The following is a 27,341-nucleotide window of genomic DNA, read 5'->3' as shown; positions in this document are numbered from 1 at the left end:
CCCATATATGTCCTTGAATCCTTTCTTTCAAAGGCCTTAAGGTGCTGCCAAAATATATGCGGTTACACATGCATAGTAGACAATAGACCACATACCTGGTGTTGCAATTTATACATTTTGGTATCTTGTATGTAATCTTAGTATTGTATTGGAAAGTATCAATTTTATCGTTAACATAGTGGCATATATTGCAGTTCCCACACTTGTAGGATCAGCAATGAGGTTTTGGTAATCAGGTTTTGGTTTGTGAAGCCTGCTGAATTTTACTGGAGAAAAAATGCAAGGTAAATACTGCTACATGTGGAGTTTGGTATGCAAAGCACTTAGGGCCAGATTTCCGATGCGATTTTGTGGTTGCAAAAGGTGAAAATTGCCATTACCAACCGCAAAATAGCCTTGTACAATGTACCATCCCTATCATCCGAGTCAGTATGCAGCTACCAACTAGCAAAATAGGGATTGCGCCTCAAAATTAGGAAGGGGCATCCCGAAGGCAACCCTTCCTAAATGCGACTCTCAGGAGGATGTATGAATGTTTTTTGATCGTAAATGCAGTCGCAAAACAATCACAATTAACACTAATTTCAAATTGGTGTTAACCCATTCACAAATGGGAAGGGGCCCCCAAAGGACCCTTCCCCTTTGTGAATGTTAGTGGAAATGTTTTTTCTGAGTAGGCAGTGGTCGGTTGGACCACTGCCTACTCTGAAAAAATGAAACAAAAACTTTTCATTTTTATTTATTAAATGAATCCCATTTTTTTTAAGGAAAATGAAATGTATTTCAAATTTTAAAAAACTGCTTTATTGAAAAAGCAATCACAGACCTAGTGGTCTGCTGACCCCAGCAGGCCACCATCCCTGTAAGTGCAGCCACTCCCAAATGGGTCGCAAATTGCGACCTGCCTCATGAATATTAATGAGGCAGGTCCCTTGCGGCCCATTTGGATATCGCAAACAGTGTGGTTAACACTGGTGTACATTTTGTTTTGTGACTCGCAATTTGCGATTCGCAAACAGATCACAAATTGCAAATCGCAAAACAAAAGGTTGTACATCTAGCCCTAAAATCCAAATGTTAGGGTGCAACTTGTAATAGGCAATAAATATCACACCTTTTAAATTCCGATCACTGTGGTAGCAAATTATTTTTCCAGCCGGGCACACATAATGAGGGCTAATGGAGGGAAGGAAGTACATCCTTTCCTCAAACGTGCATTGCAAGCTGTCTTTGGAGAACCAATAAGTGTGCCCATGTGTTTAAATATAAATTAGCCACTGAACCATTGAAATGTGAATGGAACCGCATGAGGGCCCAACATCCCAAGCTTTACCTATAACAAGGCAAAGGCCAAGAAACACATTGGAGAAGATGTCAATGGAAGCATCTTATTTCCTATTACTGTACAGTTGTGTAGAGCTTTCTGTTACATTCACCCAAGTGCCACTTCTATAAGACTGACTGGGACGGCAAGAATGACAGAATGGAGGGGACTGGACAGTCAAAAGGTGGCATAGCATCAAGGAATAGGCCACACTAGTTTATCCTTTTCTAAACACCAGACGACTCTGCATCCTTTTAGGCCTCTTTAGATCATCAGCGCAGCTAGGATGTGAGAGAAGTGAAGGTAGAGCTAGGGAGACTTCCTTCTTTTCCCAGTGTCCTGTCCTTCTCTCTATTTAACACTCTTTTTTCCTCCCCCCGTGTCTCTTTCTTTCTCCCCCTCTCTCTTTCTGTTTCTCTGTACTTTGTTTTACCTTTGTCACCTTTAACCTCTATCAGTTCATTACCTCTTTTCAGTTTTCCTAGGATTTCTATTTCTTTTTTTCTATTTCATCTCTATATTCTGTCTCTCTCTAATTCTTAGGTGCTGTGTGTCTCCATCCAAATTATCTTCCCCTCCCATGCTGTCTCTTTATACCATCGACTACAAATGAAAGTCAGACATAGCTGGCATCCATTTGTTGACAGATTTGAGGTTAGACACTTCAAGATCATGTGCCATCACTGTTTTATTCTCTTTGTAGCATTGGATACTCCCATTAACCACATTTTGACTGTCATCAAGTTTCCTTGTCATGACACAATTTTTCTCCATCTCAGGTGTGCAACAACAACAAGAACTGCCACTGCGATGTGGGCTGGGCACCACCCACCTGTGAGAAGCCAGGGATGGGCGGAAGTGTGGACAGTGGTCCTATAAAGCCCGATAGTGAGTTGTGTTCAAGCTTCATGTCTACTGCATAAAATCTTTTTCACTTAAACATCTTCAATCAAATTCTAATTGGTGCTGAGAAGTCAATGTCAATGTGTGTGAACCGGGACTTGTATCATCAGTGGGTGTTTTTGGTCAACACCTCCCACCATTCATCCATCTCTTAGCTCACCATCATTTTCATCATCATAAATCTTTTATTTCGGTCAGAAATTGACCATAAAAAGTCAAATACAAAACAATTCAACCAACACTAAACATAATGCAAAGGTCCATGAATAAAACCAATACCTAATCATCATCTTTTCAAACATTAGCATAACGTATCTATTCCATTCCTTGTACATAAAAGTTATTTTTCTACATTCCAGGTTTAAAATCAAAATATTCAAATTCCTCTATATTTCAAATTTCCTTACTTAAAAACAAATTTAAAAATGTGATGAATACCCTGCATATCTACGTCTAATGGATAGGGCACTCCTTAAGAAATTCACAACCGCAAAGCATACCTCTAGTGACTTCGTTTGTTGCAGAAAAATGAAAGCTCTTCCATGCTCCCTAATATTTACTGCTTTTAAAACTGGTAGGGTAATAAGAACCTCTTTCATGGAGTAGCATATAATGGGCAAAAAAGATTAAAGTGCGTAGTACTTTGTAAAGTGCAATTCTCACAAGCACATTTGGACAAGGATTTAAACCAAGATTTCTGGCTAGGAAAGGAGCATAAGAACAGAAGAGTACGCAATCTAAACCTAGTCAGGTAAAACCTTTATTGGGGGTTTCTAAAAAGCACAAGAGAGAGCTCCACATCGCTAGTAGGGCCAACTCTAAATAGGCCCTTACTTTTTACCATCTCCTTGGTATGGTATTTTAACTATTGTAGGGTTAACAAATAGATCTTCCAAACCCAATTTCTCAAAGGAGTGTTTTATGTACATTAACCAGAGAATGCAGTGCATAAATCTGTTTTCTAGAGTCTGGAGAGTGCTAACATTGGCATATACCCACACCTCCGCTCCATAAAGCCCATCTGGATGCCTTTGCTTATGTACATTTGCTTATGTACAGGAGTAACATTTCTTTTACCAATTTTGCACCCAACCTAGATGTAAAACAAAACATTTCTTACAGAACACCTTGTACTTGGTGCACTCTGATCTTAAGGAGGTGCAACCATTTCAATGCAGTGTCAAATGGTATGCCGAGATATTTAAAAGTCGGACTCTGTTAATGGTGACCCCTTCTACCACATGAGACCTGGACTTAGTCATTTTAGGGCCCACAACCATCATAAAAGATTTTACAGAATTTACCTTTAAATCCAAGTTCCCCATAAAATCAGTAAATGATTCCAGGAGCCGCTGTAGCCCATTTGCTCTTTATGCTATGAGTACCGCACCTAATAAAGCAGTCTCAGCCCCTATGGATTCCATCATGGACCACAATTTTTCACAACTGACATTGTCAAAAGCACAGGAGAGGTCCATAAATGCTTAATGAAAGGCCCCTCCTCTGGCATTGACATATTTCCCCTCTAGGAGTGTCAAATTCAAACACTGCTCCACTGTGTCCAGTCATGGGCAGAAACCAAATTGCACAGATGAAAGAATAATATTTGATTCTACCCATGTCTCTAATCGTGTGAGAAGGACTTGACCTAGAATCTTAGAGGTGGTGTCCAACAGGGAGATTGGCCTATAGCAACCAGATCATCTGTATCGCCCTTTTAAAAAATGGGGACAATAACCAGCTCCTTCCAGGAGGGGGAAAGGCGGCCCATCAGCGCAGCACAGAGAATGTGTGTAATCAGGAGTCCCAGTTATCTATATTGGCCTTGAAAATGGGCATGGGTACTCCATCTAGGCCTGGTGCTTTATGAGAGGGGCTTTTCCTAATAGCAATCGCTACCTCCTTATGATCAATAGAGATACTCAGCTTTAATGGATATGAGGCACGCAATTTTTTAATTTAACTAAAACATCAAGTAGAAGCCATTTACAGACGGCACATTTTCCATAGAAATGGCTACTAAATTTGCACAGACACAGTTTTACTGATAAACCTATATTGCACACAAATGACAGTGTATGGAAATCAGGGTTCAGTGAATATTTATCATATGCTCACCAGCAAGCAAAGTGTCTCCATTTGTTCTGGTCCTATTAAACTATTTGTTTCCATCACACTTCAGATTTTTGCTTTTCTACTGCTGAGTGTGTACAATTAATTTACAGGAATTGACATTTTGTTGTGTAATACAGAAACAATATCCAACAGCCTTTCCTTTCACACACCTTGTACCCCAGCAAGACGGTCACATAGTTCTAGAGAAGCCCCGAATACTTAACAAATTTAACAAAAAGTGGTCCGAAATTAATATCTAACTTCTATGCCTTATTTTCTTAAATTGAAGAAGAGTTTTATCTATTGAATTCCGCCATCAGGAAAAAAAAATGTACATGTTTGAATAATCTGTATTCACTGTATCTGTTCTATACTGAAATTTCCAGACCATTTTGTTTAATATGAGAAGTTTGGTATCTATTTTTGATTTTATGTACTCTATTTTGTATCATTTCCACTGTTATGTAGCCTCAGTGGGCACTTTTACTGGTGAAGAAGAGAAACTTTGGGGATCAATTGTGGTTTCATCTGAAAGGGAGAGGAGGGAGTGAAAAAGGGAATTGTCTTTCTTCCCATATTTTCATATTTAAGTTTACAATTTCTCCTGTATATATATGAAATGGGCACAATAAGTTGATTGCAAGGTCTCCTTAAGAACAATAACTAGTGTTCCATTCCCAGGTGTCATTCCTGTAACACAGAGTTTGTCTGAAGTGAGTTTACTGCATTACAGAGAATCCAGCAGCACCAAGGCGGACTCACTGTGAGGTCCACTCTGAGTCAGAGGGACAGAGTAGATCATGTTTGGGGTTTAAAGGAACCCCAGCATAAAGCTTGCATTTTCTGAAAGATTAGTTTTTTACCCCTTGTCTGGAACTTCTGCAGTGAACAGTTTTGAATGTGTACATTGTTGCCTGTCCATTTGACCTAAGTCACCCCGCCCCTCTGGTAAGGTAAAGCACAGTGGCAAGTATATATACTGCAACAAGTGCAGCTGTTTTGGCTGATGAACAGTAGTTCTGACTCTCTTCATATCCTCATACAGATCACACAGCAGTCATGGTGGTCTTGTTGCTGCTTTTCATGGTGGTTCTGCCTCTGGTGGCTGGTGTGCTCTACCTCTGTTACCGTAAAGAAAATTCCTTCGTGAACCGGGTTCTAAAGAAGAGCAAAGCCACGTACAGGTGAGTGGTCAGGAGATGTTTTGTCAACAAAGAACAATTGCTGCTCATGGTTGTTTAGATTGTATTTCCAAAGCTGTTTGTCGCCTTTACTGTAAATTTGCAACGTTGACTGCTTGACCTTAGTGTGTTTCATGTACATAATTTTAGCATTTTTATAGCGATTGAGCAGGCAAAGTGGTGTCATCATTGTGGCATTACAGTAAGGAAAAAAAGAACATCATAGGTAAATGTTTTAAATAATGTAAGCCGCTGGATGCATCTGGATGCCTTCCTGACCTCTGGATTTTGGTCACAATGCCACTTCTAACACAGATTAGCCATATGCAAATCAGAGTTGGTCTAAGTCCAATATGAATAATCCAAGTCCCCACTCGATGAGAACACATGCAATAATATACTTTTGAACTTCTTGGGCCTCATCAGTGAGTTTCAGCTTAAGACCTATGACACAGTGAATTCAGCGCCCATGTTTGTCCACACTTGTCGCACGTATGGACCCACATCTCAGCACACCCATATGGTATCTCCCTTAGAGGACCGTTTACATTGTCATAGGATCTCTACAGAAACTATATCATGAGGCTCGTATGTCATATCGTGGACTGAATATCAAATTGTACACATACAGTCCGGTGAGTGAATGAATGTTTCTTCTGACACGGTAGAATTTATTTACAAAATCCTACGCAAGATTTGAAAGAAATATTAAGAACCAGGCAACAGAATTTAACACCTTTCTAATAACATTTTGTGCATGGCTGGCTACAAAGTTTGACATTATAGTGAGAAGGCCATGTCCTCTGATGCAGTGCCTGAGTCCTCGGAAGAGGGAGCACCCCTATGCTTCCTTGCAAAGTTCCATATGCATGACCCTTGCTGCATTCTCTGTTTTGTAGTGAGTTCATATCCCATAACCATCTCATCGAACAATAGCATCAGCCGGTGAGGCCCAGACCTTGCAAATTCCTTGAACTCATTTTGTATTGGATGAGAAAAAGCTGCCTGCCTCCACAGACTGAAATTAATGTCCTAAATGTAGGAAGCTGGCTCTTTATATAGTGCACCAAAACGAGATATATTGTGCAAAGAGTCCAGGGGTTCTCTTACTAGTGTACAGGGGCTTGCATAAGCAATTCCAAGGTTCTATCGTAGGGGGTAGTGTGGTCCAGCAGCCTTAAGCTTATCAGAGAGGAGTGTTAGACACTTACCATAGGCACACAGTCAATAAATGTGACACACAACTCAAAATAGAGATTCATACCATTTTACAAAAATAAGAAGTATCTTTATATATATATTTAGGCACCAGAATCAATACAATGGGATAAGTGAGTTTTGCAATTTAAATTATCACAGGTTTGAAAAGTTGACTTTTTCTGAAGATGCAATGTTAACCTATGGAGGAAAACACATACGGCAAACAGGGCTTACAGGACAAATCTTCTATACTTAATGCGACTATGGGACAGAGTCCTAGGCCACACCAACAGGTCACTTCAGATGGCACTGGGGTGGCTGGGTGCAGAGGTGCAGATCAGTGTCGGGTGCTCTGTTAAAGTCAGTGGGAATCGGTCCAGTCGGAAAGGACTGGAGGCAGGGACTGGAATACCAGTCTAGGTGAATCACCAAGTGGGCTCAGTTCTTGTGACGTTCGGGGAAGTAGGGACACCAGTGGTCCTCTTTTCCTTGGTCCAGGGTAGCCAGGTGCAGAGGACTTTCGAGTTCCAATCACTGGATGCAGTCGTGGTAGAAGGGGGCCTGCAGAAAGAGGCTGCAGGTTTCGGCTTGAAGGTTGCAGTGGAAAGACCCATGATGGACTTTGTCTCTGGAGGGTCTGGGGACCACAATGGTACCGTTGGCTACTGCAACTCGGGCTAGGAGGCACGGGTGCAGTGGTGCTGTCTGGTGTCGGATTTTGGCAGTTCAGATTCCTCACAGTGTCTCTTGGGGTACCCGCATATTCCAGGAAAGCAGCTCCACTGCTCCACAGGAGTTCATGGAGCTTGGGTGAAGGCTGGTACTCCTCCCTGGCTTTTGAAGGCACAAGCAGCTGCAGGACAAGGCGTCTTTGGCACGATTGTCGAAGTCAGCAGGCAGGCTGGTAGGGTTGGCACAGAGTCCATCACTAGTCTTCATTTCTCACTTTTGCGTCTCCAGGTATCCTTCTTCCTTCTTCAGGTCATTAGGATCTGATCTTGTGGTGCCAGGGGCTACCCTAAATACTGAATTTAGGGACGTTAGGGGAGTGTAGGGTATTAGGCAATGGTATACTTTCCCCTGGGGTCACTACCCCCTCTAAAGGATCACTTCCTGTGGGAAGTGGGCATAACCCTGTCCCAGAGTTCCTAGTTCTACCATCACCAAGATGGTAGACTTTGAAATGTTGTGTCCACATCAGGCATCTCACCTTAGGGGTGGAACTGACCTGAGAGTGGACACACCTTCCTGTCTGTCCAGGTGCTAAATGGACCTGTGACGGGGGTCCTCCTCTCCCTTCTGAGGGAAGCCAGATCTGCATACTGAGGGTGGTGGGCTTCTTTGAAGCCCCCGGCCTTGGAATACAGATTTGCAGGTCATCCTGTTGGGAGGAGTGTGTTGACACCCCTGCCAGAGCAGGCTTTGTTCCTGACCACCCAAAGGCATAGGCTGTCACCCTTGGGGGACAGGAACATGTCTGTTGGTGGCAGGCTGGCTAAAACTAGTCGGCCAGTACACCAGCAGATGGAAGGGTTTTCAGGGAGCACATCAAAGGTGCCCACTAGGTGCATGTATTAATAAATCCATCACTGGAATCAGTGTGGGTTTATTAATATGGGATTTTTGATACCAAACATCCCTATTTTCAGTGAAGTCATCATGTAGCTGGGTAACTCGTATTGACCAGTGTCCAGCACATGCACTTAAAATGGCTTCCCTGTTCACTCACTATGTCCCAGAATCGACAAAGACATAACAAGGGCATATCTACTCTTGCAGGTATGTCCACACATCTAATATAATGCAACCTGCCTTAGGGCTGTAAGGCCTACTGTTGGGGTGACTTACATATATTGCATGCAGTGGTAGGGGACATGGCACACAGGTTGTGTGCTATGTCGTATTTTCACTTTTAAGCGCACAAAGACACACAGCCTGCAATGGCAGTCTGCCTGTGCTAGGTGAGGGAACCCTGAGGTTGTCACTATACATGCTGCAGCCCTTGGGGCCCTCTTTGATACCCATGCCCAGGGTACCAGTGGTACCATTTACTAGGGCCTTTTCAGGGGTGACAGAGGTCCGGCCAATTGGGGAACAATTGCTCAGTTTGAGGGAAAGAGCTCTGGCACTGGGGACCTGAATCGCAGAAACCCAGTGCACTTTCAGTCAAAATTGCATCATATACCAGACAAAAAGTGGGAGCGACCATGTCAAAAATGGACTTTCGCTCCAGTAAAACCTGCCTATCAATGTTGAGAGCAACTCCATTTCAGTGTGCCTGACTGCAGACTCTTTTGTATCTTAAACCCATTCCTTCATCAGGGGCATTAAGAAGCAACTAAATATGATGAAGAATGTATTACTTCTGCCGGTGGACGGAAGTAGCTAGACAGATAATCCTCAAGTATGGATGCTTCCATAAGGTGTGCAAAATTTACAGAAGCTGTAAGGAATGATAAACAGTTCTATAAAATATGTTCCACCTGAAACAACATGAGCATATTTGATCAGCCTTGAAATTACTAAAATTGCTCTTGACGACTCAAAGAATGCAATTCAAGCCCAACAGTAATTAAAGTGTTCTGAGGCATGGTCCGAAATGCCCACAGAAACTAGTCCCCTACTTGGAATCTACAACCCCTCCAACACTGATGTATCAAAATAGGCTCAGTAGAAACAAATTGGAGGAAGTGAGTTTAGAGCTCAGGTCTATGGACAATATGGACATGTACCTTGACCATCCCATCGCTGTTTAGAAAAAAATAACGAAGGACACTGCAGCTAACCCTTTGGCAGCTAGTGTGACCCCTGAGGAATCCTGCTCAATTTTCTCATATCCAAGACCCGCATAGCTTGTTGTTTCAGACAGAATCCAAACACGTATTAAGACCCAGCGAGGTGTTCCCTCGCAGAAGCTAGGAAACGCATATTGTTTCTCTTTAACCAATGTGAACTGCCAGATCCTCTACGTCAAACACAACAGTGAGTGGTGTAATTGAGCTTTATGATACCTAACATGAGGATTTAGTCTCAGGATTTCAATACGTTTCTAGAAAATTAAGTCAGGCCAGACTATGTCTACCACATTTCTTCCCATTACATGTTTGCCATTGAATATGTTTGAGCCACATAACCTATTTATATACGTTTGGCCCTGAAGTGGCTGAAAGGCATTATGCATGCCATGAATTGAAGTAAATAATGGAAGCAAATAAATAATGTTGTAGCAGGGTCTCACCGAAGTTCACTGATATGTCGGAGGACGCAGAAGGTCACAAGGCGCCTTGGGACACCAGGATCAATATTTCAGAGACCCAGTCTTGAAACACCTATAAGCAGTGCTTAATTTGTGCTTGTTGTTTCCAGTGCTGAGCACCGACTCTTATTTTTGAGGGCCTGGGCTTATTCTTCTGCCTCAAGCATTTGCGGGGAGCAAAGACACAAATGGGAAAGACGGCAGAAGGGAAAAACGAAAAATTGTCACAAAGGGAGAAAGTAGAAAGCTGCTAGAGTGGGCTGAAGGGGCAGGGAGTGGCTTTATATGGATTGAAGAGGTCCGAGATGACTTCAGGATTACGCTGCCTCAGTATTCCATGTTCGCAGATTTAATTGCAGCAGCTACGTGCATAAGAGGAGGGCTTTGGGCACCGGCACCTTTTTATTTACAAATTAAGCACTGCCTATAAGGTATGTGTTGAACTGAGACATCAAAGGCTTAGGTGCTCCCCTGACCTAGGGTCAATGATTATCAACTGCAATTCGAAACAGGACTATTTCTCAAGTCTCAGGGCCTGATTTAGAACTCAGCGGATGGGTTACACAATACCATTGTGAGACTATCCCGTCCGCCGAGTTCTAAATCAGGCCCTCAGTTCTTGTGTTTATGTACCCCTTGATGTTAATGTCACATGTGGTAGACCTTCCAATCTGCTCTGCAGGTTGTAGACTTTACTCTTTCACAGCAATGTGTTGACTGCCTGTCTTTTCTTTTCTAACAGGAATGGAGCCCTGAGTCGCCCAAAAAGAGACACTGGCCACACAAACTCAGCGTTCACTGTGAAGACTGTTTCTTCTTCCACTAAACCTAGCAACAATATCAAAGTAAGACCAAGGCACTTCTTGTCAAGAATCCTTACTCGCTGCTTGAATGAGCCTTTTCTCACCACCTATTTTAGTCTGAGTGGGTGTATGGCGTTGCATCAATCAAACAATCTCGTTTAAACCATGCTCCAATTTTCACCATAGCCAGTAATGCAACATGGCTTTAGGAAATTTGTATGAATGTTTACAATTTTTTAAAGTTCGAATACGAAATATTAATGTGATACATTGTTGCTCTTTGTATAAACTAAGATTAAACACCCATCAGACTTTTGCAAACAAGTATCACTCAGCTTTTCCTGGCTACCACTTTCAAAATTTTCTGTCCAAGTAATAGTAGTAATAGTACCACTTTATAATGTTGACAATAAGTGGACGGTATGTGACCATACCTATAGCAACATACACAGTTTATGTACAAAATACGAACATTACATGATACACATCAAAATTATAAACTTTTATCACTAATACACATTTAGAACAATAGAAATATATAATAACAATTCTCTTAATTCAAGATTCATAATTAGAAAAACAATACCTCCATATCTGGTTGCAAGAAAGAGCCATATAGCACAATAAATGCACAATCAAATCATAGGACTGAGAAAAGATATTACGACCTACCCATTTCATAGCAAACCTATTTTATTATTCTATGTATTTTAACTGGATAAAATGGAATGAATTCCTAATATTTCTATTACACTTTAATGAAGCTGTTAGAAATCGGGTCTCTAGTTGGCAGAGGAATACACCCTTGTCCAAGTAGGGAACCACAATCCTAGTCAGGGTAAGTCACAACCAAATTATCCTGTGCTCACCCTATGGTAGCTTGGCGCAGAACAGGCAGGCTTAGTGTAGAAGGCAATGTGTAAAGTATTTGTGCAACAACTCATACAGCAACACAGTGAAAACACCACAAAAATACACCACCCAGGTTTAGAAAAATGGATAATATTTATCTGAATGAAATAAGGTCATAATGATGACAATCCAATGTAGAGAAGCAAAATTATGAATTTTTAAAGAATAAATCCCACTAAAGCACTTGGAAACATAATAGCTCCAACTGGGGCTATCACACTTGTTGACAGAGACGTTCATAATAGTCTAACGCCACAGGCACCGGTCACGGAGTCGCACCATCCCCCAGGCACAGTACCTTAGAAAATGAAGAAACAAAGACATCCCATGGAGTCATGGAGGTGATGCATCTTTGGAGCCGGTGCAGTGTCAGTCCTTTACAGCATCTGTGGAGGTGATTCGTCAGTTCCGCACTGTGAGGCATCAGTTGCGACCGGTTGCAGGTGGAGCTGGTGCGGCATCGGTGGCAAGGTGTCGGTTCCTTGTGGCCCGGCATGGCTGATGGATCCAGTTGGTCAAGACGTGAGGTGTTGACTTCACGGTGTCGCGATTACACTGCGGTACATATGCTGCGTCACGCAAATGTCAGACTTATGTTGCAGGCCTGGTTGCATGCAGCAAAGATTACGGAGCAGGGAGTGGTGTGGCGTCCGGCAGCAGCGTCTACACTGGAGTCACTGAAGTCCGTCCTGGAGTCGCTGAAGTTGGAAAACTAGCTAGAAGCTAGTAGGGGAAGTCTTTGTTGGCCCTGACACTTCAGAACAGGAGGCAAACTCAATCCAGCCCTTGGAGAGCACTTTTGGGGAAAGCAGAGTTCTTCCAGCAAAGTCAGAGGCCAGCAGGCAGCAGGGCAGCAGTCCTTCTCAGCAAAGCAGCCCAGATGAATCCTTTGAGCAGCCAGGCAGTTCCTCTGACAGAGTTCAGGTTTAGATTGAGAAGTGTCTGATTTGGTGGGGTCAGAGACCCAGTAGATATACCCAAAAGTGCCTTTGAAGTGGGGGAAACTTAATATAGTGGATTTGAAGTGCACACGTTCCCCTTTCCGCCCAGTCCTGTCTGCCAGAATCCCTGTGAGGGGTTATCAGTCCTTTGTGTGAGGGCAGGCCACTTGCCTTTAAAGTGTAAGAGAGAGCCCCTCCAATCTTCCTGCCCAGGGAGACCCATTCTGTATGCAGATGAATGCAAATGTGACTGAGTGTCCTGTGTATGGCTGTCTGGGTGGAATGCACAAGGGGAGCTGTCAACTAGCACATACTATACATTGATTGGAGACAGTCTGTAAGGCACAGATAGCAGCAGTAAGTGCAAAATGCCAACTTTCACCAGTAAGCAGGATTTTCTGATACCATTCTGGCCATCCTTAACATGGCAGGTCTACTCCTCCCAGATCAGGATCTACCACATAAAAGTAAACAAGGGCAGTTCTAATGCTGGTCTATGAGAGGAGTAGGCCTCACATTAGTGGAAAAAGAATGACATTTACATGTAAATTAAATATGCCAATTGGGTATGAGCCAATGTTACCATGCTTTTAGAGAGGTGGCACATGCACTTTTGCACTGGTTAGCAGTGGTAAAGTGTCCTAAAGCCAACAAAAATGAAGTCAGAAAAAGAGGAGTTGGAAGTAAAAAAGTTTGGGGTGACCCTTCAAAGAGGGCCAGTTTCCAACACATCCCCCTTCCAACCTAAAGCCAGGGTAGACTAATCAATACCTTGATGGACTTCCCTGCTTATGGCGATATAACATGGACAATTGCCTACTTTTACAGGACACTTGCCAGTTCTACACCTTTCTGAAGTCAGTTTGGCTCCTCTGTCAATACTCTCTGGGGCCACTGAACTGACCTATGGGGAACCCTTCTCCTCATCTGTGGACCCCATCTGTGACGTTCCTAAGCTTACTTTGCTCACAGTTGCATCCCAGTAGGCAGACAGTACCACCATGGCCAACAAAGTGATGTGGCCCATTCCACTCCTTGGGTTTGTCTTCTGTCCCCCAACCCAGGGAAAATTCTTTCCACAAGGGCAACAACCAACAGAGGCCACTGACAGCTGTCAGTGTCAAGAGCTAGTCTCCAGGACACCCACTTCTAAGTGGAGGCCCTAAGCGGGCCATTGGATAAGCTTCTCCTTTAGCCTTGGGGCTGGCAGGGAGTTCCTTATGGGCTCCTGAGGTTTCCCTGACCTCTGAGGTGTCTTAGAGAGGGGAGCAGTTGCCCCAGGGGTGTTGCCCCATACTTCCACTCTACCTCCCGCCAGTTCAGGGGTGGTATCCTGACACTAGTCAGTCAACTCAGGCTAAACAGGGGACAGGGCTGAGTCCTCCCTCACCTTGCCCCTACATCTGGGCTCCCACGCCCTCATCTGGGGAGGGGTACTCCCAAACAACTGAACTGTCAATGCATCCTTAGGGGCCAACCCTCCCAGTTCTTCTGCCACCAGGGGTAACTCATTCCCCAGAATGCAGTCTACAGGCACCTGGGGATTAACTATGACCCTCCTCTGGGTCACCTCATCACCCCACTCCAGGGATACATGGGCTGGAGTCCCCCTACACACCTGGCCAGTGTACTACTGGTATGGTATAACTAGCCCCGGTGTCCCTCAGAGCAGTGATTGGGACCCCATTCACTCCCACATGGTGGAAGTGACGACTCCCACCCCTAGCGATCAACAGGTCACTCTCTGAGTCTATCTCCCAACTGAGGGAGATTATGGCATGTTCTATGACCTGCCCCTGGGGACTACTTTCCCCTAAGGTCACATTGGCCACCCCTGTAGTGGTCCCACCAGTGGGTAGTTTCTTTGGACAGACAGAGTCCCCCTGTTTGTATCCTAGCTGGGAGCACTCAAAGAGCAGGGTTGAAAATGAGGTGCCCAGGGCCACTGCCCACCAGAACCACCACCATGTTTCTCAGATGGGGCATGGGAACTCTTTCCTAACCCCTTATTCTGGGACTTATCTGGGCCATCTTTAACCTCCCCCTCACTCTGCTTGGGGAACCTGAACCACCCTTCTTGGGGTCACTCCCAGGTAACTTCTTGGACACTCTGGTGTTAGCCCAGAGGTCTGCCTCCTCAGGAAGCTTCCTAGGAACAGTCTGCTTACTGTCAACTAGGTGCTGGTGCCACTCTGTAAAACAGATACTGAGCAGGTGCTCTTTCATGATTAAATTGCACAACCCAACATAATCATTGACTTTGCAGCCCCGCACCCAGCCATTCAGTGCCATACTTGAAGTCTACCCAGAATTGGTTAGGGAGCTTGTGACCGTCCTCAAATCTTTGGCAATACTTCTTAGGGGTCAGTCCAAATTTGGCAATCAAAATGCCTTTCATGGGAGGTTACATGATCTGTTCCCCCAACCTCTAATGTCAGAAGTGTGTCCCTCCCAAGTGTTGGCATGTGTTTCAACAGGCCTACCCCCCAGTGATCTTGAGGAACCTCATGTGCCTTCAGTGCAACTTCACAACCAGAAAACCTCCTGTTAATATCATCTCCCACCACATAACTGGGCACCAAATTCTTGGGTATACGAACCTTCTTGCCTCCAGCAGGTCCTGCATGTCAGCTGCTACCATCAATGCTGGACTCAGACTACCTAGGCTTGAGGTCCAGCTCTTTTAGACTCCGGTAATGAGCCAGAAGTAATTTCTTTTCTGCCAAGGCTCTCTCAGCCTTCCTCTCCTCGTCCACCATTTTTTGCCAACTGCAGCCTGAATTCTCTCACCACTCTCCTTTACTCTGCGGTCAGGCTGTGATTTGAGACACTGCTCCTCGGTCTCACGGGGGCACTAATCCAGTGGTGTCAACCCCTACTTCTGTTGGCAGCTCCTCTGAGAGCCATTCTCTTGTTCCCCCAACTCATCATGGTCTTGGGAGAGGGATTCTGCTCAGGTCCTCAGCCCCTTTTGGTATTCCTCCTTCTTGGAGGCTCCAAGGGTAGGTTCCCCCATCACCTTGCAAAAGTCCTTCAGCTGGGTAACTGTGTACTCCTCCAACTTAGCCAGGTCAAACTCCCCAGCTCCACTTGTGGACCCAGCCAGAGACATGATGTATAAGATTTAAAAGATGCAAAGCAGAGAAAAGTGTGGAAAAAGAAAACATATCAAATTGACCTTTAACTGTGGGTGGGTAGTGTACACATAGCTATTGTATGGCACTGCACAAACACAAGTGCTGTCCTCAACGCTGATCACTAATGTTAGAAATTGTGTCTGTAGTTGGCCGAGGTAAACACCTTTGTCCAACTAGGGACCACAATCCTAGTCAGGATGAGTCATAACACAACCCAAATTATCTTCCCTCATTGACGCTACCGACGACATCAGAACTGTACTGAACAGCGGCGAAACCGCAGCCCTCATCCTCCTGGACCTCTCGGCCGCGTTCAACACCGTCTGCCACCACAGCCTACGCTCACACCTCAGCAATGCTGGAATCCACGACAGAGCCCTGGACTAGGTCACCTCCTTTCCCACGGGCAGAACCCACAAAGTCCGCCTCCCCCCATTCTGCTCGGAGGTGACTGAAATCATCTGCAGCGTACCCCAGGGTTCGTCCCTCAGCCTGGCCCTCTTCAACATCTACATGGCCACGCTCGCTAACATCACCCGATCCCACAACCTCAACATCATCTCATACGCCGACGACACCCAGTTGATCCTCTCCCTCACCAAGGACTCGTCCATGACCTCCCTCCAAGAAGGAATGAAGGCAATCGCTGAATGGATGAAGAGCACCTGCCTCAAACTCAATTCCAACAAGACAGAAGTCCTCACCTTCAGCTCCACCCCCTCCACATAAGATGACTCCTAGTGGCCTGCCACTCTCGGAACCGCTCCGACTCCCACCGACCACGCACGCAACCTAGGATTCATCTTGGACCCATCACTATCCATGACCCAGCAAGTCAACACCATCTCCTCCTCCTGCTTCAACACCCTCCGCATGCTCCAAAAGATCTACAAATGGATACCCACCGAAACCAGAAGAACAGTCACCCAAGCCCTCCTAAGCAGCAAACTGAACTATGGCAATGCCCTCTACGCAGGGCCACGGCCAAACTCCAGAAGAGGCTGCTACGCATCCAGAACGCCTCCGCACGCCTCATTCTGGACATCCCCCGCCACTGCCACATCACAGACCACCTGAAAAACCTGCCCTGGCTCCAAGTCAACAAGAGAATCAACTTCAAACTCCTCACCACGCTCACAAAGCACTGCACAACACTGGACCAGAATACCTCAATAGATGACTCTCCTTCTACACCCTGACCTGGCATCTCTGCTCCGCCGACCTCGCTCTTGCAACTGTCCCACGCGTCCGCAGAACTACAACCAGCAGTAGATCATTCTGGCACCTTGCGGCCAAAACGTAGAACTCTCTTCCCACCCACCAGCGTCAGACCAAAGACCTCCTTACATTCAGGAAACTTCTCAAGACCTGGCTGTTCGAGCAGTAGCAGCTTCTCCACAAGCCACCTCCCCCCCTCCCCTCCTCAGCACCTTGAGACCCTCACGGGTGAGTAGTGCGCTTTACAAATCCCTGATTGATTGATTGATCCTATGCTCACCCTCTGGTAGCTTGGCACTGAGCAGGCAGGATTAATTTAGAAGGCAGTGTGTAAAGTATTTATGCTTCAACTCATACAGTAACAAAGTGAAAATACAACACAGGTTTAGAAAAATAGACACTATTAATCTGAATAAAATAAAGTGAAAACAATGAAAATCCCATGTACATAAGCAATGTTATGAGTTTTAGAAGATTACATCCCACTAAAGCACCTAGAAACACAATAGCTCCAACTGGGGCTATCACGGTGTCGTTGACGGAGTCGTTTCGAATAGTCCAACACCACAAGTGCTGGTCACAGAGTCGCATGGACCCCCACTCACAGTACCTTTAAAAACAAAAAAAACAAAGATGCAGCACGGAGTCGTGGAGAAGATGCGTCACTAGAGCCAGTGCGGCGTCAGTCGCTTATGGAGTCCGAGTAGGTGAGGCGTCAGTTCTGCACTGTAGTGCAGTGAGAGGCGAGGCATCAGTTCTTTCCGGTTTCAGGGGTAGCTAGTACAGTGTCAGTGGCGGGGTGTCATTTCCTCGTGACCCGGCGGAGTCAATGGATCCAGTTGGTCAAGACGCGATGTGTTGACTTCACAGTGTCGCAATAACACTGCAGGACGTCAGCTGCATCGTAGCGATGTCAGACTTGCGTTGCAGGCCATGGTCGTTGCATTGAGCAAGGCCCGTGGAGCAGGAGCAGGCAGCGGTATGGCATCGGACAGCGGCATCTGTGCTGGAGTCAATGAAGTTAGTTATGGAGTCTCTGAAGTCGGAAAACTATCTAGAAGCTAGCAGGGGAAGACTTTGTTGGCCCTGAAACTTCAGAACAGGCGGCAAGCTCAATCCAAGCCCTTGGAGAGCACTTTAGGGGAAGGCAAAGTCCTTCCAGCAAAGTCAGAGGCCAGCAGGCACCAGGGCTACAAGCTGGGCAGCAGTCCTTCTCAGCAAAGCAGTCCAGATGAATCCTTTGGGCAGCCAGGTAGTTCCTCTGAGAGAGTTCAGATTCAGATCCAGAAGTGTCTTATTTGATGGGGTCAGAGACCCAGTATATATATCCAAAGGTACCTTTGAAGTGGGGGAAACTTCAAAGAGTGGTTTTTGAGTGCACAAGTTCCACTTTCAGCACAGTCCTGTCTGCCAGGATCCCTGTGGGGGGTTATCAGTCCTTTATGTGAGGGCAGCCCTAGGCCTTTGAAATGTAGGAGAGAGCTCCTGCACCCTTCCTACCTAGGGAGATCCATTCAGTATGCAGATGAATGCAAGTGTAACTGAGTGTCATGTGTTTATGGCTGTCTGAGTGGAATGTACAAGGGGAGCTGTCAACCAGCACCGACCAGACGTTGATTGGAGACAGATTGTAAGGCACAGATAGCAGTGAGAAATGCCCACTTTCTAAAAGTGATATTTCTAAAATAGTAATATTAAATCCAACTTCACCAGTAAGCAGGATTTTCTATTACCATTTTGGCCATACTAAACATGACAGGGCTACTCCTTCCAGAGCATAAGTACATGTCCTGCCTTTTACTTACATAGCACCCTGCTCTATGGGTTACCTAGGGCATACCTTAGGGGTGACCTATATGTAAGAAAAGGTCAATTTAAGGCTTGGCAATTAGTATTAATTCCAAGTCTAAGTGGCAGTGAAAGTGCACACACAGGCCTAGCAATGGCAGACCTGAGACATAGTTAAGGGGCTAGTTATGTGGGTGGCACAATTAGTCTTGCAGGCACTCTAGCCATCATTTAATTTATAGACCCTGGACACATGTAGTGCACTTTACTAGGGACTTACAAGTAAATTAAATATGACAATTGAATATGAGCCAATGTTACCATGTTTTAGGGAGAGAGCACATTTAGCACTGGTTAGCAGTGATAAAGTGTCCATAGTCCTAAAGCCAACAAAAATTAGGTCAGAAAAAGTTTGGGGTAACCCTTCAGAGAGGACCATTTTCCAACAGAAGCCATTGGCTACAGGTCCTGAGCACAAGAGATGTAGATTTGAGAATGGCTTCTTGAAGGAACATTGAAGTATTTGACCACAAATTTCCTTGTGGTGCTTTTGTTAGAAATACACACTGGGATGCAAGGTGGGCCCTTGTTGTGTCATCTTTATGAATAATGACAAGCTAGTGAGGTTAGCTGGTTCAAGAAAAGCTGTTTGAGTCAGGGTTGCTAGCGCCCGGATAACATTTGTCATCACGTAAATGTTTGGACATAGACTTCATCGGACTAGTGACTTCTAGATCCATGGGGTTAAATCACCACTGGTTCAGGTGTAATGCCCGAGTCCCCTTCAGACTCCTCTGCCTCATTCAAACATTCATCCACATGGAGCCACAAAATACCTTGTTCCCTACATGCAACTGGATAGCTCATGGAAGCTGAACCTATTCAGAACACATTTTAAAGACCAACAATCTAGTCTCTGAGACATGTCCTCATGGACCACCCATACAGAAGCTAAGCAACTAGATTTGACCAATACACTAATCTTATTTCTGTTTACCTACTCCCCAAGCCCCTAGAGGAAGAGCTGCTCTATACCTGTAAAAATGGAAACAACAAGATGTGAGGACAATACATGCAGTCTGAATAAACAACTTACAGCCATAAACGCTCTTTGTAAAGGTTTTCTTTGCTATTCCACCTCTCTTCCATCTGCCTTTCCTTTGCCCCCTTATCTCAACTACTATCTGTGCTTCTTCTGCCTTCCTCATTTCCCTAAACCTTTCTGACTCCCTGATTCCATTTTTTCTGTCCACCAGATCTCTACATCTCTTCTCAGTTTCCTCCTTAGCTGATGCTACTGCTTTTGTTTTTTCTTTCCCCCTTGCAGGCAGTGAAAGAAATATTTCAGCCTAAAACAGGTGTGGTTCAAAATGGCTTCCAGCCAGTGAACATAGTCCGCCCCCTCCGCCCTGCCCCAGGCCCGGTCATTCGCCCCCAGACAGAGCTGAAACCAAGAAGACCCCCTCTGCCTGTCAAGAAATCTCCTATGGTTCAAGCTAAAACAGAAGACATTGAGTCAAAGCTGCTACCTCCAAAGAAACCTCTTCCGACCAGCCCCGTGAGGACACCCCAGGTACGAACAGTTGATAGTTGCAGGGAAAAAGCGGAATTAATTCAGGGTGTTATTGATAAGTATGAAATATATACTGTATGTGGAGTAGTTATTGAACTAACAAAGAAATCTAGGAGTACTGCAAATCAGCAGCTTTTGCAGACTGCCGGAGTACCGACATGTATAATTTTCCATATGTGGAAATGTATAGGTATGTATCTGCACATGACAAAATGGAACAGAAAAGTGCATTTTCATGCTGAATTCCTTTTCCTGCTTTTTTTTTGTGAGACAGGAAAAAAATTCCCTCATTTTGTACCTTGTTCTCCAACACCCCCGTCAGTCTTTGGAGTGTTTCCTATCCATTGCTACCCTGAAAATTGACTTTGTCCTCGCGTAGAAAGGAATAAATCCAGTGGCTTAACAAAGGCCCCTACAACTCCTCTGGTTGTTTCGGGGGTTGGGGGGTGGCCTGAGCTCCAAGGGGCCACCTCAGGTCAGTACTCTGGCATGAAAGCTCCTGAGTGAGTGTGGAGGGGGCCCCCTCCATGTTCTTTGCAGGGAAGCCCCCTCAAGTTTTGTTACACCACTGACTAAATCTACAGACATTTTGTGGACGGGAAACTGTCTGCAAAAAGTTTGTAAATACCACAACCTTGTGCTGTTGGTGTTTGTCAGATTTACAGACATTCCAAGCAGGAATACCTACAGAATACTTACTCACATGACAATTCTGTGTCATTGGCAGACTTGTCCTTAAGAAAACCCCATTACTGCATGAAAAATCCCACTATTGCCCACACTCTAATTTGTTGGAGAGAAGCTTTTCTGTGATATTGGTTGTTCTTTGCATGTTCAATGTCTGTTTTTCTGCTTTCAGCATGCATCCAGTTCATGAGCATTGCTCGTAAATGCTCATTCCATACTACACCATGCAGGACATGCACATTAGTCTGAGACAGCTTTATACACATGGACAGAGGGATGAGGAACAGCTAGAGGTGTGTAATGCACAATCTAAAGAGAATACCTGCATTCAGCACCCCAGGGCCTGTGTTACTGAAACGGTGCAGTTTCCCTGTTTGCGCCTTGTTGCACCTTCAAGCAGGTGCACCGGGTGCAAACAAGGAACGTGCGCCCTATTACAAAGAGTGAGCTGCCCTCAGGGCAGCGAATGCAAGAGAAATAAAGAACATCTGTTTAAAAGCTGATCCGTGTTTCTCTGTGCATGTGGCAACCCTCCTGCTCTTTGCAGAGGGATTAGACATTCCCTTGCAGTCAGGTGCAGGAGATGTCTGGGGGGTCCATGGGACCTCTTTTCATCCCTCCAGAGGGCTGCCTTTAGAAGGCGCACTGAAATTGCACCACCTTTTTCTGGAACACTTTCAGTGCACCTTCTAAAGACTTGTTTGCCTCCACACCCACGTTGGTAATACGGCATTCGTGCAGATGCAGAGTGAGTCCCTCATTTGCATTGGTCACTCCCCCATGCTACATGTGTGCCAGCACTATCTGCATTACAGAAGGGGCCGCACAAGCATCTGCAACCCCTTCTGTAATCCCAAAGTGCCCTGGGTGCATGCCAAGCAGGCACAAATGCCCATTGCACCCCCAGGGCACTCAATGTAATAATGCACAATTAAAGGAAAATCGCTGCATGCAGCACCCCAGGATCACCCATTCAAGGGAGTCTGGTGCATGCAAGCAATGGGATTAGGAACATCCAGATTGTGTACAATCTAAGGAAAATAGCTGCATGCTGCACCCCAGGATCACCCATTTAAGGGAGTCTGGGGCACAGAGGCAAGGGGATTAGGAACAGGTACAGATGCGTATTTCACAATCTAAGGAAAATCACTGCATGCAGCACTCCAGGTGTCCTTAGTCAAGGGAGACTGATGCACAAAGAGAAGAGCATGAGTGGCAGCTGGTGGTGTGTATTGCACAATCTTGAGAAACTCACAGCATGCAGCACCCCAGGATGACCCATTCAAGTGAGTCTGATGCATAAAGACAAGTGGACTAGAAGCAGCTAGAGGTGTGTATTGTGCAATCTAAGGAAAACCACTGCATGCAGCACCCCAGATGTACTTACTCAAGTGAGCCTGACGCACAAAGACAAGGGGTTGAGGAACAGCTAAATGTGCATTGGTCAATGCAATGAAACTCACCTATTACAACACATCAGGGGCCAGATGTACGAAATTCCGGCATTGCGACTCGCAAATTGCGAGTCGCAATGCCGGATGGTGTCCCTGACACCATCTGCGAGTCGCAAGGGGGTCGCAATTTGCGACCCCCTTGCGAGTCGCAGCACTCACAGGGATGGCGGCCCGCTGGAGACAGCAGACCACCATGTCTGTGACTGCTTTTCTGTAATGCAGCCCATTTTACTTAAAGGAAAACGAGATGCATTACAAAATGAAAAATGAAACGTTTCAGTTTCATTTTTTCAAGGCCATTAACAAAGGGGTAGGGGGTTCCCTTTTGCGAATGGGGTACCACCCGTGTGACACTGGTGGTAACTGCGATTGCTTTGCAATCGCGTTCGCGGTCACGAAGCAATCCTGCATCGCTATGCGACTCGCAAATAGGGAGGGGAACACCCATTCCTATTTGCGACTCGCCGTCCCATTTTGCGAGTCAGTAACCAGGTTACCGACTCGCAAAATGGGAATGGGCATCGCGATGTGGGTTTTGCGCCTTGCAAACAGCGATTTTCGCTGTTTGCGACGCGTAAAAGCCTTTGTACATCTGGCCCCAAGTGTGCTTACCCTGAGGCACATATATAAAGGGATAAGAAACAATCAGATACTCATTGATCAATATAATAAGAATCACCTAATGCAGCACCCCAGGAGTACTTATGAGTGATCCAGATGCACAAAGACAAGGGGGTGAGGATTGCCCAATGGAGAACAGTCCTCAGTTCTAGTCAAACCACATCATGCAGCACATTAGATGTTCTCCCACACATGAGATTGAAGCACATAGACAAGGGGACGAGGAGCAGCTAAACATGCTCAACGCTCAATTTCTAGGAGCCACATGAACACGGCATAAATGTCCACACTGCTCATTCCGGTGGCAATACCATATTCCAGAACTCTGAGTTGAAGCTGAATACTCTAAAGAGTGGTTCAAACAGTATGTTACTCTATTTTAGCCTCTGATGAGCATTAATTCACCACAGCCTCATATTATGACACAAACAGCTTATTCAGCATAGAAAAGGAATTCACATGCCACCCAGATGTAACAACATTTTATCTCTACCAGGACTCAGGCACATAGCCAGTGGGAATGAGTGATGTTTTGTCTTTTAAAGCCTCCTGTTATTTCTTTTGACAGCTTATCCCAAAGCAGAATCCTCCTCGAAGACCCCTGCCCGGCAATCCTCTCCCAGCCCGGGAGCCACTGCTTGTGATGGTTCCTCCCGCCAACATCAAACAGCCCCCAACCAATTCTGTGAGCCAGCTATCAAAGCCACAGCGGTAAGAGAGATCATGGCCTGGGGTGGAACAGTGGTGGTAGATCCAGGCTGCATAGTTATTAGATATGGGATAACGTACCCCGCCTTACATGATAAGGATAGTGCAAGTCACAGAGGAGTTCCATAACAATATTTACCTTTATACATTTATAAGGGTATGGCGCTCCGAGGTGACTTGCAATATTTATATCATATACGCCAAGGGGTACTTTACCCCGTATAATGCACGAGCACACCATCACCTTTCCTACAAACCACCTAAAACTTTGGTGCGTAGCTCTTTCATTTGAAAGAGCGAGCAGGTTTGCAAAAATGAAGAATAAAAATAAAACCTTCAGGTCAAAATTAAACAATCAAAAACCTGTTCGATATTTGTTGCAAACAGATATGAGAAACAGTCTAATACAAGTCAGTTTAAAAAAAAAAAAGCTGCAGTAGCTTGGAATGTGTAGAAACATGCAGAAAGATTCTAGCTTTTCTCTATCTAAGTAGTGCAAAAAAAACATATTTTCTCTTCTTGCTATTTTAAGCTAGAAAAATAGAGCAGAAGAAAGAAAAGCAACAGTTCTGTGTTTGTTGCTTTAAACAGCTGCTTCAGTTATTGCCGACCTGCCTTTCACTGCGACTGCTGGCTCCTGGCAGGAGGCATTGTGATGTCACAACTTGCCTGTAATAACTTATAATAATCGAGTTCTAAAATCTTTCCTTTATAACTGGCCACTGGGTATGGCACAAGTCACTAATTATAAAGAAATTCGAGGCAGGTGAATATACTGGGATTACAGAATCCCATGAACTGTATTATTATTATTTTTGTATTATTATTATTATTATTATTAATAATAATTATAATTATTTGCTTCTGTTAATATTATTATTATCACTATCAGTTCAAGGTTTGTACAAAACCATAAATCCATTAATTTACTAAAAACAAAATTTCCCAATTATATTAGTACTATAAAACAACCCGATACTCTAGTAGAATTATCAGACTATTTGGAGAAATATTTATATAATATATTATTTATTTACCTTAGGGGATGACAAGCTGCGCATAAACTGTGGGGCAGCCTTAGAGCACTAACTTTCTTCTCCCACACACATTTGTTCATTTTTGGGGGTGTCACTTGTCCAGGTCGGGCATTAGCATGATGCAAGGGTGCCTGCATTGGCTCCAAGCAGCCAAAACGTCACAAGCAAAGTTGGAAGTGACAGGAAGATGAGTTGCTGTGTTGCTCTGCACCAAACTCTGGTAAATTTGGACCCTATGAGAGGGAGGTAGGGAAGACCTATGCCTACTCATGTCTAATTCATAATTCATGTACTTCGCAGGGAAGGGGTACCATAGTTAATGATCAGTGCTTAATTTGTAAATAAAAACGTGCCAGTGCCAAAAGCCTTCCTCTTAAACATGCGGCTGCTGCAATTGAATGCAGGAACACGGAATACTGAGGCGGCGTAATCCTGAAGCCATCTCGGGCCTCTTTAATCCATTTACAGTCACTCCCTGCCCCTTCAGCTCACTCTAGCAGCTTTCCGCTTTCTCCCTTTGTGACGCTTTGTCATTTTTCTCTTCTTCCGTTTTTCCCATATGTGTCTTTTGCTCGCAGCAAATGCTTGAGGCAGAAGATTAAGCCCCAGCCCTCAAAAAGAACTGCTGGTGCTCCGCACCGGAAACAACAAGCACAAATTATGCACTGTTAATGATGTATAGTGCCCCGGAGCCCTAATTTTTAGAAGACACATTTACTTTTTTAAATAACAGCTCAGATAATAGTGATATTCTGGGTGGTGATGGCCAACGCATTGGGTGATACGGTAAATTATTTGTGATTGAAAACAAAACCTCTTTGGAATGCAAATATAAATTGTGTCTTGTTTTTTTTCCACAGGCCGGTACTCCCCCAAAAGTAAGTATTCGTTCCTGTTTTCATTCATACTGCGTAGTGCACTCTGGGCAAACTACTGTATCCTGTTACTAGTCAGTAGAGCAGGGGTATTCAAACGGGGGGATCCCCAGATGGGGAGCTCCAGTGATCCCGGGGGGAGCTCCAGGCTCAACCAAAAGAAGCATTATGCTGTTAACAGGGCTTTGTTTTAAAATGAGAAAAATAGGCAGCAGTAAACCGCTCTGTAATGTTTTGTCATTGATATCCAAGTAGAGAGTCTGTGTCAAAAGGGAAGGGACTCCAAATACTCTTCAAACCCCCCACTTCTGATAATCACATTGTTGATACTTGTAAGGCCTGCCTGTACATGGTAGTATTTGATTGCATTTTTAAAACAGTAACAAAACCTAATTGCACTGTTTAAATCTAGACATATTTAAACATTGCCAATTTAATATAATGTGTAAACCATTGGGGGGGGGGGGTTTCCACTGAGGAGAGGGGGCGTGGCATACAAAAGTTTAAAGACGACTGCAGTAGAGCTTATATCCTGCATCGTACTCTTGTATTTGTCTGCCATCTAGTGGCTGAATCTGGAAGAGTTGTTTTTACAAGTGTGAAGCTTCTGGGTACTTTATCTATCAAATGGGAGCTTCTGTAATCATACACTGACATACATGTCAAAGGCCCCAAATCAGGCGGAAGGCTCCTGATATTTGAAGCAATAAATGTCTTTATGTTGGCTGTCTCCCGTCTGAAATTGCCTTTATTTCAGTAGAAGTCAGTGGACGAAAAAACATTCTCACTAATATTTTTCTTAAATCTCCCAGCTATCTCTTATGAAATGTTGGCATGTATGCAGTATGCTCTGATATGTACATCACAGCAGTAAAAAACAAAAGTTGTTTGTGGCTGTGACATTTGCCCTCACTTTACCTGAGTCTCCACAGACTTGAGCAAAGCAGAGAAATTGCTAATACATAGGTGGCAAGTTTCCCGGGTCCACGTGTGATGTGCTACTTCACTCCAGGTTTTTTCTTTGCATTTTGGGAGCTGTAGTCCTGTTTTATAATGGGACCAACAAGACTACTAACCCCAGAATTCAAAGAAAAAACCTAGAATGGAGCAGCATTTCAAGCATGGACCTGCGAAACTTGGCAGGGCTGCTGAAAGTGGTTTTCTCTGTTTTCTCCCGTCTCTTTCCGGTCTCTGCAGCCCAGAGGAGGAGAGGGACTGGAGATGGTGCTCTGGCGCTGCCAAGTGATATTTTACCGGCCATCCACTGATCTCAAGAGACCAGCTACTAAGGTTGCCACTTTTCCCATAGAAAATTACCGGCCATCTGTGCACGTTTTAAGATTGCTAAAAGGCCCAGGCATGGTTCTTAAGTAGTACTTTATAGGAAGTCACCTCTATCGATTCCGAACATGGCCTTTCTGTCTTTGTTTAGTTTAACTATCAGTGAGAGGTCATTAGGGCAGCTCTAGAAAATATTTTAATATGTCTTCTTCATACATTTAATGTTTAAAGTATGTTACTGAAAAGGGGAAATGCTGATCGTAGGTGATTTTTTTAAAGTTTGTACTGACAGGACATTAAAATACTGGTCATGAAAGTATAAATCCG

At 44.7% G+C, this 27,341-nt stretch overlaps 1 protein-coding gene across 1 annotated transcript in view; it reads left to right on the top strand.

Annotated features, from left to right (window-relative positions):
- LOC138259654 (disintegrin and metalloproteinase domain-containing protein 33-like) overlaps window positions 1-27,341 on the top strand; it is a 371,113-nt gene that overhangs the window by 333,454 nt on the left and 10,318 nt on the right. The window contains exons 18-23 of the mRNA XM_069207553.1: window positions 2,104-2,212; window positions 5,388-5,526; window positions 10,722-10,824; window positions 20,106-20,351; window positions 23,682-23,824; window positions 25,719-25,736. Of these exons, the coding sequence (XP_069063654.1) occupies window positions 2,104-2,212; window positions 5,388-5,526; window positions 10,722-10,824; window positions 20,106-20,351; window positions 23,682-23,824; window positions 25,719-25,736 (758 nt within the window). The remainder of the gene's footprint in view (window positions 1-2,103; window positions 2,213-5,387; window positions 5,527-10,721; window positions 10,825-20,105; window positions 20,352-23,681; window positions 23,825-25,718; window positions 25,737-27,341) is intronic.

Source organism: Pleurodeles waltl, chromosome 1_1 (assembly GCF_031143425.1).
Source record: "Pleurodeles waltl isolate 20211129_DDA chromosome 1_1, aPleWal1.hap1.20221129, whole genome shotgun sequence".
NCBI classification, from domain to species: domain Eukaryota; kingdom Metazoa; phylum Chordata; class Amphibia; order Caudata; family Salamandridae; genus Pleurodeles; species Pleurodeles waltl.
This window is presented reverse-complemented; position numbering and strand designations above follow the sequence as displayed.